The sequence below is a fragment of the Mesocricetus auratus genome, unplaced genomic scaffold (genome assembly GCF_017639785.1).
Source record: "Mesocricetus auratus isolate SY011 unplaced genomic scaffold, BCM_Maur_2.0 Super-Scaffold_100038, whole genome shotgun sequence".
NCBI lineage: Eukaryota > Metazoa > Chordata > Mammalia > Rodentia > Cricetidae > Mesocricetus > Mesocricetus auratus.
The window spans coordinates 4,137,963-4,152,710 of record NW_024429216.1 but is presented as its reverse complement, the minus strand read 5'-3'; the positions used below and the strand labels follow the sequence as shown (position 1 = coordinate 4,152,710).

The 14,748-nt window shown below is 41.8% G+C and overlaps 1 protein-coding gene across 1 annotated transcript; it reads right to left on the bottom strand.

The window, feature by feature from the left end:
* Positions 1–10,825: 10,825 nt before the first annotated feature.
* LOC121135457 (carcinoembryonic antigen-related cell adhesion molecule 3-like) lies at positions 10,826–14,358 on the bottom strand. The gene is made up of 3 exons (XM_040734239.1): positions 14,295–14,358; positions 12,637–12,999; positions 10,826–11,109 (listed from the first exon to the last, which is right to left on the bottom strand). The coding sequence occupies exons 1-3, from the start codon at positions 14,356–14,358 to the stop codon at positions 10,826–10,828; spliced, it is 711 nt and encodes a 236-aa protein (XP_040590173.1).
* Positions 14,359–14,748: the final 390 nt, after the last annotated feature.

Sequence of the window (14,748 nt, the reverse complement as noted above, 5' to 3'; positions counted from 1 at the left end):
CTCTATTCTCACCTCACTGTCCCCCACTTTAGGAGAACAAATTCAGCTCTACAAAGGTGCTCAGCCCCTGCTGTTTTCTTTCCTATGAGCTGAGTTTCCTTTCAGGCAGGAGCATGTCCCAGAATCCAGTGGGTTGTTGGTGGTGGGATCTGTGTCCAAGACACAGCTCAATCGTTTCAACCCTTAGTGCTGTCCAACACTCATTTCAACTCCCCTTTATGTTTCTCATCCAAGCAGCACATTGAATAACAAGGACGATAAGCATCTTCATGCCCTAGAGAACAGTGGCTCATCCCAGGGCTGACATCTGCTGTGTCTTGCCTTAGGTCAGTCAGCACCAGAGGGAGCCTTCAAAAAGCCTATGTGTCCTTGTGACACAGAGATCCAGGTGAGCACCCTGCCTGTCCTGTGTTCTCAATGGGTACTTTTGTACTTCACTGAGGAAAGTGACAGAGATATCTCTGAAGGCTGGAAAGAGACGAGCTGAGTGATGACTAGGAATGAAAATCAATGATTTATAACTAATGTAACCACCAGTCAAAGTTCTGTCCTAGGAGAGAGCCTCAGGAGCAATTGCATGAGGAGTTTCATATTCTTAGTGTTGTCCTTGAAAGGACTTTGGGCTCTATCTTACTATGGAGGTTTTCAGGTCAACATTCTAGAATTATATGTTACCTACCTGTGTTAGGAGAACCCATGTCCTTTCTGATATCCTTGTCATCTTTGCCCTTTGTCTAGTTGGTTCTCTGGTGGTAATTTTGTCTTCCTCATTAAGAGACACCATAAGAGACGGGACCTTAGGTTTCCCCCATGCAGAAAGTTCTTCTCAGTAAAATGAATGGTCAGTAGGTCTGAGTAGAGCCTAGGTAAGGACATCCAGTTATTAGGGACAAGGATGGAACAAGTCTACTAGGAAAGGTTATGCCTGGCTCAGGAAAAACACTTTTCTGACAGGGAATGTGTGTCCTGATATCAACCCATGTGTTTAACTGGGGGAACTGCAATTTAATGTCCAGGGCTACATCATGCATGGTCCAAAAGTCAAAAGTGACCTGCTCTGAAACCCTGAAAACAAATGATATGCAGAGTATGTCATCCTGTTCATAGGGTCTTCCTGAATTCCAAATACCACCTAGTATAGAGTGGGTCTAGATAATTTTTGAGAATTTTCCTGAAATACCAGTTACATTTTTAGATTTTACATTTTCATTCACCAATGAATCTATTTCTTCTATCATTTTAGCAATCCCTGAGATTCTGTCTTCCATCTCTTCTACTCTGTTGGTGAAGCTTACATGTATAGACCCTGTTTCCTTACTCAGATTTTCCTTTACCAGAATTCCCTCAATTCATGTTTTCTTTATTGCTTCTATGTTAATTTTCAGTAGTGAATATTTTACTTCACATGATTGTTTATTTTCTCTTGACTTCCTTGGCATTCATTAAGGAAATTTATATTGCCTACAGTTATGAATGTTTTCCCTCAGTTTATTTAAATGCATATTTCCAATTAGGGTATCTATTACTTTCTTAAAGTTGGTTTTAAACTCATTTTCTTCTGCTTTAGCATCATTGGAGTATTCTGGTCTTCATATCATATGATGGCTGTACTTGACGGAGCTGTATTGCCCTGATTGTTGTGAATTGTGTATCTACACTGATTTAGGCATCTAGGTTTGGCATGTATATGTCCAGAACATTATTTCTAAGTATATCTTTGTAGGACTGGTGTTTTGTTCCTTGGCTTCTGTTTCATATTGGTCTGCTAGTCTTTGAAGTCTGGATTTCTGGTGGTCAGCAGGACCTTTCCTATAGTATGGGGCCTCTGTCTAAATGTGGGTCATGGGTGGTTAACTTGGTGTTTAGTTTAGCAGAGGGTTTGCGTTCTTCAGAATTTTATGGCCTGTATCTGTCATTTGAGTGGGGCGGCCTGTGTCTGGGCAGCAGAAATCTTCCAGGATTGAGGACATGAGAAGACAGCATGGTGGGTGATGAACTAATACAGCTTAGGCTGTGGGATAAGACTTTGGGAACAGACACTAGGGAGTGGGGCATTTCAGTAGGTAAGTAATCACTCACTTGTTCATCTGACTGTGGTGGCCTACTAAGGACTCTAATTCTCCTGGTGGCTTTAGGCTGTGTCAGAGTGATATGTAAGGCTAAGTAAGAAATTGTTCAAACTGTTACATCTTACTCCTTCACTGGGAGAATGCATAGTACGTTCCCCACAATCCAAGTGAGTGTTTGACCCTGTTTGCCATGGTCATCAAAAGCTTGAATGCCAACTCAAAGCCAAGGTGCAAGCTCAACAACATCTTCCAAGAATGTTACCTGTCCCATTTCCCAGGTACTGAGTGCAGGGACACTGTGATCCTCACCACAGACATTGTGAAGAGTTAAAAAAACAGCACCATCAAGTCAAAAGTTTCATCATGACTCAGACTTCTCAGGCAAGTTCATCACCTGCCTCTTTTGGCTCCATTGGAATCAGACCAGAAGTCATTCAACAGCTGAGACAAGACAGGGGATGTGAGCATTTGGGGTAAAGGAACATGGGCATGGTTCAAAGTTTTGAGTAATATTTCTAGGTCATGGCAATGATGGAAGCAATCATGAATGAAAACACGTGTTGATTATAGGAAAATTTACTTGACTATAAAGTCAAGGAGACTAAAGAAGCTAATGTCTGACTGCCTAGGAAGTTTCTCTGCCCCCTGGCAGAACTACCCTCTTCATATTCTAAGACAACCCAAGGTAATACAAAAGAAATCTGAAATTCCAGAAAGGAGGAAGAATCATAACTGGAATCTCACGCGAGGATTGGGATATGCTTGTGCCCATGACATAGGCTTGTAATTAATTTCTGCCTCTATCCCTAAAACCAAGACTGTACCCAAAGCTCAATGATGTCATTTCATTGGATCTTCTCCCCAAAGCCTGTAATTTTTTTCACTTTGTTTCTGTGACATGAATGGCCAAGTGCTGGACAAAATATAGGATCTACAGCTATTTGTCATCATATTGGGGATAAACTACTCTTGGCAGGATATTTGATGCTCTCCATTGATAAGACAAGATGACTACTGGTGAGGTGTGTGAAAGGCAGTATGGCAGGATCTGTAAAGAGAAGCTGTTTCTTTGAGAGGAGCCTTCCCGCCAGCCTGGTTCTAGAGCCGCATCAGTCCCAAATATACACACAGGAGGCTATATTCATTATGAAGCTGTTGGCCTTGCTTGTTTCTTACTAGCTAGCTCTGACATAAGTAATTACCCCATAATTGTTTTTTTAATTTTTTATTTATTTTTCTGTTTAAATTTACATAAGAAACAAGGTTGCTGCACAAGTCAGTTTCAGGTCCCTCTCCCTTTCCCTCCCCTCCTCCCGTGCCCTCCCCCCCACCCCCCACCCCCGTTATCCCCTCATTCCCCCAGGGAGGGTGAGGCCCTCCATGGTTACCCTATAATTGTTAATCTATGTATGTCTCTTACCGGAGAATAGTTCCGGGCTTCCTACCCCATGGCGGCTACATATCGAACTCTCTGTCTTTCTCCTTCCCAGAATCCTCCTGGACTCCTAGTCCCACCTATCTAGATTCCTATTGGCTCAACAGTGCTTTATTAACAAATGTACAGGACTTCCCCCATCAAGGAGAGGTTGAAGATCGACACTGGATGCGTATGAATATCTGTGATTGATATGATCAGATCATCTGAAGCATTTGAGCACACAAAATAAATCACATGTGAAATCAGCAAAGGGAAGGAGAAATCCTCATTGGTTGCAGAGTATATTAGCTGTGCCATGATCTCAGTTAAGCAGGTCACAACCAGAGCAGCATGCAGTTTAGTAAAAGTGTGTTCATGTAAAATACACAAGCTTTGATACATCTTCATCACAACATAAAAAACAGCACCCCTATACACATATATGTGCACTGAGTCTGAGCCTAATATATCCCCTGCCTCCATGAACCTCAGTCTACCTAGGCAGAAATTCCTCAAGGCCCTTAGCCACCCTAGTGTCTGTTTGATAAGTCTCTGTTGTGAACTCAATAGAAACAAGTGTCCTGGCTATAGCCATCTACATTTAGACCCTTGTAACCAAAGTTAAACAAATGTTCCTCACAGGAAATATTCAGATTGTATGGGTCTCTTTGAATGGCACTCATTCATTTACAGGTTTCACATTCAGAGTGTCCTACATCAATCATGACATTCAATAAATTGAGAGTTCATTTCCCTTTGACAGATTAGCCTGTTGCCTTCTGAGAAGCTTTGAATACTTTTCCTCTACAGATAGAATGTATGCTGACCCTCATATTCATGCTATCCAGTTATCATTCTTGCTAACATCATATCATGAGGTTAGAAGTGTTACTTGTGATGGTGACTTGGGTAGAAGTACTTGTGCACAGAATAGAAAGAAGATGGTTCCCTGTAGTACCTCTGACCCCTGCAAAGGCATCTTTCAAACTGTTTTGGCCCTTCTAGCATCCACACACAATCCATGTCCTTAGAGAACAAGACATAAAATGACTCACAGGCAGATTCAGGAGGTCCTGAGTACTCAGGGATAGCGGGCCACCTGTGATGTATGGGAGAAACAGTCTTTGCCATGAAGGATCTGAACTACAAATCTTGATGATACAGACCTAGAATCTGGAGTCATATGATCATTGTCTCTCCTGAATCTCATTGACCCTTGGCACATCTTGCACCAATGAGTGCTGTCTCCTTCCTGCTACACTGTTTTCCACTGCTGAGCCTGAATCAGTATCCTCCAGGGCATTGATATTGAAAGAAGCCCTACTGATTGAGCAGAATAACACTACCCACTGAGCTCCCCTGAGAAGTACCCTCAGACTATCCTCATAATTTAATGAGTGTTTAGACATCTCACACATGAGACAAGGGTCCTCATTGATGTAAATAATCATGAAGAACCATAGCTTGGGAAAATCTTCCCAGGTATATGATGATAACCACGATGATGCACAGATAACCAAAATGCAAACGATGAGTTTCAGAATGATCTAGGAGACCCAAAAATACAGAGTATGGATGAGCTTGGAACAGAACCATTGTCTAAAACTGCAATGCTCTCCCTTGCACAGTTAAGGACACTAGATAAATCCTTCTTGAAATTCAGGTGCCTGCTTTATTCCTTCCTTCCTTTATTCCTTCCTTGTTTCTCTTCTGTGACTTGTTTCTTGCCATGTGTGTGGTCATTTTTACTGAATGTATAACTGTGCACCACAAGTATTCCTGATACCCAAAGAAATCAGAAGGGAATGTGGACACACTGGGAATAGAATAACAGAGTGGTTATGAGCTGACCTGTGCATGCTGGGAACAGAACCTGTGTCCTCTACAAGAGCAAAAACAATCCTCTTAATCACTGAGCCATCTCTGCAGAACTCCCAGGTGCATGTTTTTGTAGCAGCTCTGGCTGCACAAAGTAGTGAGCAAGACCTTTTGGAACTCTGGCAAGAAGAGACACATGTGATTGGAATATGTGGGTAAGGGATATTGGATGCTGAACTTCTCCATATGAGATCATTGTTAATAATACCAAGAATTATTACCAAGAATTAATACCAAGAATAATACCAAGAATCAGGTCAATCACCTGATGAGAGAGAGATGCTAGAATGTTTTGAAATCATTTAAACCCTGAGCAGAGAGAGCCCAGTGTCAAATACTGGATCTTTAGGAAGGTAAAAAGCAAAGGCATGTCCTTTCCATTTCTCAGTAATGATAGCAGAAGAAACTACTTGATTCCCTGTCCGGTATGTGGACTATGTAGTAATGGAATTTGACAGAAATATTACAAAGTCGGGTAGTTTAGTAGTAGAGTCAGATCTAACTCTCCATATGTTTTCACTTCATAAAACAGACATCTCCTCAAGCTGCTGGTAGCAAACATTAACATCTGTGAAAAATCGCTGCTCCTGCTACACATACACATGAAAATGTCTCCAGGGGTAAGACACTGGATATGTGGTTGTACACAGACAACTTCTTACTGATGGCCTGTGAGACAGATGTATGCACTGTTTTCTGTGTCTCCTTTCCAGTGATAGCACACATAGCCATGGTTATAAGGTAGCCTCAAATATAAACACAGTCCTTCCACTGGGACAGGACAGCTGTACAGAGCAGTACTGTCTAATAATATTTGCCTTCAGGAAATAATTTTCTAGACATAATATTGAGTACATGAAGTCATTAGGAGCACCAATGTCCACTGTCCCTCCCGTTGGGGATTAAAGCTGTCCTGTGACATCTCATAAGACCATCAGAACAGTTAGTTAACAACCTGAAAACCTGTCCATCTAGGTACTCACATGCTGAGTCTCAGAAGGGGATGATCAGGTAATTATAGAATGTCTGAGAACTATATGGAATAACCTAGAGTTAGAGTTAGTTGAGGCCATGAAGTCTCTTCATATGGGTGCTGAGCATTGAATTCAAGTTATCTAAAAGATCCACAAGTACTATTACTCACTGGTTATCTTCCTAGACCTCTTTTTCAATTTTTCCTTGTTCCATTTGTGATTCAAGTCAAATGCTAAATTCACCTTCTAGATTCCAGTCTTTTTCAACGAGAACTTTGAAAGGATAGAATGCAGTTGCTTTTTGGGATAATCCAGTGACAGGAAATTGTTCATAAATGTGTAGCTGAATGAATGATGATAAATGAGCACTTACATGAAGGAATTTCATGTTGGTAGATAACAAGATAGGATAATATCGCAGTTTGACTTTTAATTTTCAATTGCTTATGCATTTTATATGTATGTGGAAAGAGCTGGAGAGAGTGAGAATATGCGTGGGTTACTCATGCATACATTAGTGTATGGGTAAGAAAATGCTAATGCACCCATATGGGTGTTAGATGACACGAAGGAATTGGTTCTTTAATTCCATGAAGTTGTATCTGGAAATTGAACTCAGAATGTAAGCCTTGGCAGCAAGTGCCTTCACCCACAAAATCAACTTGGTGGCCCACGTTGTTTTGATTTTCATTCAGAGGGGAACAGTGTCATGATTGGGAACAACCGTTTTCAAACTATAATAGTAAATTATGATAAACTTTGAGGAGAAAAAATCTGGCTCTCCATTCCCTTTCTCTTTCCAGTTCACCAAGTACTTCCTGATGCTAAACCTCTGTCCTCTCCTTTTGAGCTATGAGAATGAACCCTCAGTCTGTCTCAAGCTACTGTCTTCAAAGACTTCAGCCATACTCTGAATACCCCATCCTATCTACTGTCAATTCATGGCCTGTGAAAATTTGTCTTAGGCTAAGGCTGCAAATATACATCAGAACATAAGACAGAAAAGAGTGTAAGGGCCAGAGGGAGTGGAGGACACCCTGAGCACAAGACCCTGTGAATCAGCTAAACAAGTTACATATGAACTCACAGAGACTGAATCAGCATGTACAATGCCTACATGTACTGGCAGAAGGTCCTCTGTCGGTGTAATTTAGACATTGTCTGGGTATTTTTTATGAGAATCCAGACTGTGAGAACAAGTGGGTCTCTAACTTATATGCTTGCTCTCTTTGGACTATTTTGCTCCTGCTGGGCTGCAGGGTCTAACACCAATATGATAGTTTTTGTTTCATCTTGTTATATTCTATTTTTGTCACATTTTCTTGTTATCTCTTAGGTGTATTCTTCTCTAATGATAGAAAGAAAGGGAGTGGATCCCCAAGGTAAGGGATATAGGGAGGAACTTGATAGTTTTGGGAAAGGAGAAATTATAAACAGTATATATTGTAAGACAAAAGACCTTACTTTCAATGAAAGAGTACACCTCATTTCAAAGTGATTAATGACATTGAAACCCTTTAATTAGATTGACTTTTTAAAAAGAGTAACATTATTAACACTTGAAGTGAAATTTGAAATCTTGCTGTCCATTTCTTTGAATTCTAAAATTTCCATGACTGCTCAAAAGTTATGGGGGTAATTGCAGAGAGACTTACACAAAACATACTAATATTCTAAGGTTCAGAACCTACAGAGATGGAAGCATGAGGAAACACAAAACTGATTCCATGAAAAACTCATAGGACAGAATCAATAAAGACGTTTGACAAAAGTAAACATTTTTAAGGGTTCCCTATACAAAGAGCTATAGTTTTTATGTCACTTTTGCTGCATAGCATTGGCTTTGGCCTGACTTGCCTGGCCTGGGCTTTTCTGTGCATGTTCTGTCTGCTATAGGCAGTTCCACATACAACTTCATATATCACATTTCTCATTATTGTCCTAAGAGTCCAGGTAAGAGTGTTCTGGTATTGTAATGAGCCACAGGCTTATTGTACTATGTTCTAAAAGTAAACATTTTTAATGATTAAAGCAGATAAAATAAGATACAAGAGATGCCAGTGCATTAGAGGTATGTATGAGAAAACACTGGTAATTCAGTACTCAGTGGGGACAATGGTAACATTCCATATAAGACCAGGATTTGACACAAGGATGTTGTGGTGGTTATTTACTCCAGTATTCTCTTAGATGTTCTAGACAGAAAAATTAGGCAAAAAATAAAAAGTGCCCAACTAACTGCCTGTAAAATAGATCTTCAGATAACATGGACTTCTTTCAGGAAAAATCCTTAATGTTCTACAGAAGTTTCTTGAACTGGTGAACAAATATACCCACCTGAGGTCTATTCCAGTCAACTAATAATGCACACAATCATATGTGCTATGGTCTCACAAGTATAGAGGAGTTAAGTAGCAAGGAATACTCACAGGAAACCCATCTAATTTTCTGGGAAGAGAAAATAGAAGAGATTTGGGGGGTGGACTTGGAGTGGATGGCAACTGGAATAGGAGGTATCAGGTGGGGGTGTGGAGAGCTGCGACGTGCCACGCCTTAAAGATGGCGCTGGCTTCCACCTACCACCCTCCCGATGGTGAGCGCTCTCGGAGTAAACAACTCCATATTTGGTCAAGGCTCGGGTCCACGGCTTGCTTTCGTGTATGTGGACCTATCTGCTGTCGCCAAGTGGCGTGATGGGGTTGGCTATGCCTAGGCCATATAAGCTGTGGGCTGGCTTTCCCCAAGGGAGAAGAAGACTGTTTCAAGGTTCCTGAATGAACCGCTTGGAGAAGAGTTCCCAAGTCATGTCTTCCTTGCTGGCTGAGGCGGTCGTGACATGGGGGAGGAGTGAAAGTAGGAAAGAATACATAGAGAAATGATTGGAATATTGGGGGCATTTGGGGAGCAATATGAAAGCCTAGTACAGTGAAAATTCCTGGTAACATATAACGAGTATCCTAGTAAAGACACCTAGTAGTGAGTGATACAGAGCATGAACCAGCCTTCTTCTATAACCCCACAAGACTTCTAGTAGAGAGAATGGGACACCAATCCTTCCTCAAAACATTCTGCAATCTGTCTTTCCTGTGAGATGTACAGGGGTAATGGTGAAACAGAACTTAAGACAGTAGCCAACCGATGACAGGTTCAACTTGAAGTCCTTGCTATGGGTGAGAGCTCACACTGCCTGGATAGAAAGGAACCAGATGTTTGACAGCCCAGAAATTGAGAACACAAACAAAAATTATTGGAAAAAATTTCAATGAAGTGACATTCAGTTATACTAGTAGATCTGTATCCAGCCTAATTGTTTTCAGAGAGATATCTGGGAACTCAAGAGAGCAGATGCAGATACACACAGCCAAATAATTGGCAGAGACAGGTGAACCCCAGAGAAGAGGGGGAAGAAAGCTTACAGAAGACACACTGGACAAGGACACCATGAAAACATGGAATAAAAAACAATTAGGCAGTGCTTATAAAGGATCACAGTGACTGAAGAGATAATCACAAAGCCTGTAAGGTCTGAGCTAGTGCTTCAGCATATAAGCTATGGTGACATAGATGGGTATTCTCGTGCAACGCCTGACAGTCAGAGTGGGGGACATCTCTGACTTTTACCCGTGCTTTGGAACCTATTCCAATTTGTTGTCTCTTTGTGCTTTGTTATGAGGGACTGTGACAAGTCTAAGGTAAATTGTTAAGCCATGTTCTGTGTATATTACTGGGAGGGTCTCTTGTTTTTTTGAAGGAACCCTAAGGGGTGGCAGCGGATGGGAGGAATGGAGGGAGGAGAAACTGTGGTCAAGATGTAATATATGAGAGGGGAATAAAAAAAGGAAAGGAATACATATTAACAGGAAAAGCACTCATGTGCCAGGTGTCAATGCAAATGCCATTCAGGATGAAAAAAGAACAATCTGTCCTTATGTAAAGGATTTTACATGTCTACATCAAACAAACTGTGTATAGAAGCTGTTTGGAAACCAGCTATACTAACAGTGAAACATGGGCAGACCCTTCTCCTGTCATTCTTCCTCATTTCACATGGATAAATGTTCTTCACTCAACATTGGGCTTATGTGAATGAGTTAAATGGGGAATGTATTGAGCATAAGAGAGGATGATTTTTCTGTATGTGAACACTGAACCATTTTCACAGCAGATTCAGAGCATACAAAATTTTAGGTGTTACTGAAATTAGTTCCCATGAATGATTAGGCATGGCTACATATGTCATCAACAACATGAACTCTGACGGACTTTTCATTTCTTCTTACCATATTGGTGTCTTTATTTTCATTTTAAGACAGACTCACTTTAAATCCTTGTTTGCCCCTGTACATACATGTATCCCAGGATTATAGGTATGAGTCACCACTGGCTGTATCTGAGTGGTAACTGATCATTTTAGCTAGATAACTTTTCTCCATTTTGTACCACATTGAAAAAGAAATGCCCCCACTCTGAAGTAGGATGAGAAGAGGTCACTCCTTCATGACAGTCAGCCTGACTGGGAGACTGGTCTTTGAACTGACTGGGTTGGAGACCTCACACTGATACTCTCCAGCATCCTCGATTCTGACAGGATCTATTCTTAGTGAATGCTTCGTTGGAGACAGTGTCATCCTCTCTGTGATCTGTAGACTCTGGTTATTGAAGATCCAATGGAAAGAGTTATCAGTGTGTGGTGAAATGCAGATGAGCGACACAGATTTTTGCACTGCGACTGTGGTGTCACTGATTTGCAGGAAGGGCTGCATCACATACTCTGTGAAGAAACAGAGGAGGCACCAAATGATGGTATTCCTTCAGAGAGCTTAACCAGCACATCTTAACTTCATATTAAAAAAGAGTGTGAGACATTGCAGCTCTGACTATACACATAACTTGTGTTTTGGCTCTGCAACTCAGGGTCTGTGTGATTTTGATTGAGGCACTGTTTCTTCTGTCTCAAGTTCCACATACTAAGACACATGGAGCAATATCATTGCTTGGTCCATGAATTAAATTTAGTGATGAACACTTGTCTGATGTTTGGATGGGACAGCTGCTCACATCAGTAAACACATCTTTAAAAAAAGAATTCCCTAGGCTGGACCCCTGAGATGATGGACGAATTTGGAGAAACTACCTCCTCTTTTGCTCCAGTTTCCAGTTCAGGCACATACTTTTCTGCCAGTTCATTGTATGTCCTAAAGACATCCCCTCCTGATCTATGGCAGAACCACTGCTCATGTTTGGGAGCTGTACAGATCACCATAGTCTGTAGCCATTTCCCTACAGGAGAGGATCCCCTAGGCTGGACCCAGGGGACACTTGTCAGCAGGATGTGCATCCCCTCAACCTCTTCTTATTTTCTCTGACCTTTATCTAAATTATCATAAGCACATCAGAACATGCATGTGATGAACTGAGCGCCTATCATGCTTAGCTCTCCCTGTTTAGTCCATGAAGATGTACAGGGGACTTAGACTAACTATATAGCCCATGACTTTTATTTGGCTGGTTCCAAAAATTCAGGACATGGACTAGAAAAAAGCATCAGTTGCTCCTTCAGGAAGTCAAAATCCAACCTTCATAAACTGATTCTCAAGGACACCTGTAGTTGATTCTGGGACAGAGGTTTGGAACCAGGGCATCTCAGTTAGGATCTCAAATTTTTCTCCAAAAGGTCAAATATTGATTTCCTCTGGGTCTTTCTCAAGGACACATTCCTGGTAAGAAGCCCAAGAGTCTAGACAGAAGCTGATATCCTTGGCTGAGTTACCCAATATCTGTCCACCCGTCTATAAAGTGAAGTCAAATGAAACATTCTGATCTATTGCAATTATTCTAAACCATGAATGTCCTTGTTGGGGCCTACCCCCCACAGGGTCTCTGAGTTGTTTGTCAGCTGATAGCCACAGGTGCATCCTGTTTTCTAGTCCTGGCTTACTGCCCCAGCATTGCCCCACTGACATCAACATCTAGCAGGAGGAAAACATGCTCTCTTCCACCTGGGGTTTTTCTACTGTGTTGTAAGACCATATATAAGACTGCTCCCTCCTACAAGAGAGAGACCTCTTAGTACTGGCAAAATAATGAAACTTCTTAGTGCAAACAGCTGGACATCTGGTCTTTCTTTTCCTGATACCTCGGAGTTGCTTGTGGCATGGGCACCGCAGTCCTGCACTGAATACTCATACCCAAAAATGAAAGTGCAGTGCATAGTGGAAAAAGGTGCAGGTCATTATACTGTGAGTATCCTGTAGAATGAACCCCACCCACAACCCAGAATTCACAAAGAATCACTTACTGTGCACAAGAAGGTGTGTGACTGTTGTTGACACAATATCTACATGTCTATTTAAGGTTCTCAGGATATAGTATCCTGTGTCCTTCGCCGTGACGTTTCTGAGCAGCAGAGATCCGTTGCGGTACATTGTCTCTCTACCACTATGTAAACGCCCTGGAGCACTTACATTGTATCTCACATTATATAATCCAATTGCACTTCTTATAATTTTCAAATCCTTGAACCAGACCAAGGATATAATATTCTCTGGCAGATTGCGGACAAGAAGAAGGACATTTTCTCCTTCAACCACGTGGGGTGGGACAGATTCAATGGTGACATGTGCAGTGGAGGTGGAGACGTGCCAGCATGTTAAAAGGGAGGCTGGAAGGGAATAGAAAAAAAGAATTGATCAATGTTGAGTAGATGTGATCCATCACTCATCTTATATGTGGGGATACCAGTATGTTTACCATCCTTGGTAGACATGAGCAACATGACTTCCATTAACTCAAAGCTGTTGACTATGTCATTAACTCTCTCTGGAATATTCTGCTCAGGTGTCTACCTGGCTCCCCCAACAAATTCCCCTTATCCCTTCTCACATATATTATTTGGTGTGAGGAGCACTATCTATCTGAACTCCTTCTCTAGAGAGTCCTCACTTTCTGATGCTTTCTCTGCCCACATTGTAATTCCAAACAACTCATGATTTCATCTTACAGATGCCCTGACATCAGTTCAACAAGAGCCATGGATTGTAAGTACAGGGTTTAGTGTGACTATATTAGAAACTTAAACTCCAGGAAAAGATTCAGATAAAAGTGAATAAAACAAAAAGAGAAGGAAGGAAGAAGAAGAAGAAGAAGAAGAAGAAGAAGAAGAAGAAGAAGAAGAAGAAGAAGAAGAAGAAGAAGAAGAAGAGAAGGGAAAATGGGGAGGGAAGGAGGGATGGAGTGGGAGGAAGGAAAGAAGGAAGGAAGGAAGGAAGGAAGGAAGGAAGGAGGAAAATGCCCCCATGGGATTAATTACACCATTGTCAATTTGGAGTTAATGACAATAATTGTATTCAAGCATGATTTGAACTTTTTACATTTTCTCATGTGTTGTATTGTGTAGTTCTGAGGCAGGTGTGTGCATTTGTCCATGTGAAGGGTATTCCACATATCTGTGTGGAGCAAGATGGCTCACTGTGTGAAGGTACAGGTGCATGCCACAACACCTTAAAGGACAAAAAGTATGTGGTATGCTCCTGCGTGTGTGAACACAACAGCACCTGGTTGAAAGACAGAGAAAAGCCTGCTAGAGTCTTTTCTCTCCATTTCTCATGAAGGATCAGCGGACTGAATTCAGGTTGTTGTGTCTCCATATACTGAACTATCTCAGTGGTCCATCCATTACTATTTGGAGGTTCTTACTGTCAAAGGTGGGAACATCAGACTTCAGAACAAAGGTATTGTTTATAAATAGGGAATGTTCCGGGCTCTTCTCTTCCTCTCCTCACCTCGTGTCCTCTGAGAGATTCAGGGTGCTGAGCCTGTGTCCCTCAAAGTACCTTCTGGCCCAGGACTGCACACCAAAACCTCACATCTCCTCTCAGGTTCCTGCCTTTTTAAGGAGATTCCAGCCTGCCTCCAAGTACCCCATCAACCTCAAAGTCAGAGAGTGAGCACACTTACCTGTGAGCAGAAGCCCTTGCCAAGAAGTGCACCCATTGCAGAGAAGCACAGAGGACATCGCCATCTCTCTTCTCACCTCACTGTTCTCCCTTTCAGGAGAAGAATGTAAGCTCCAGCAAAGTGCTCAGCCACTGCAGCTTTCTTTTCTATGAACTGAGCTTCCTTTCAGAGAAGAGCACTTCACAGAATCCAATGGGCTGTTGGTGTTGGGATCTGTGTCCAAAGCACAGATCTTTCCACTCTTAGTGCTGCCCAACACCCATTTCAACTCCCCTTTATGTTTCTCCTCCAAGCAGCACATTGAACAACAAGGGTGATAAGCATCTTCATGCCCTAGAGAACAGTGGCTCATCCCAGGGCTGACATCTGCTGTGTCTTGCCTTAGGTCAGTCAGCACCAGAGGGAGCCTTCAAAAAAAACCTGTGTCCTTGTGACACAGAGATCCTGGTGAGCA

What these genes read in the sequence shown, in the direction of transcription:
- LOC121135457 (XM_040734239.1), bottom strand. Translation starts at nt 14,358, where the DNA reads ATGGCGATGTCCTCTGTGCTTCTCTGCAATGGGTGCACTTCTTGGCAA. An exon ending in GCAAGGGCTTCTGCTCACAG is followed by an intron (nt 13,000 to 14,294) that starts GTAAGTGTGCTC and finishes ATTCCCTTCCAG; the next exon opens with CCTCCCTTTTAACATGCTGG. An exon ending in CACACACCTTCTTGTGCACA is followed by an intron (nt 11,110 to 12,636) that starts GTAAGTGATTCT and finishes GTTTCTTCACAG; the next exon opens with AGTATGTGATGCAGCCCTTC.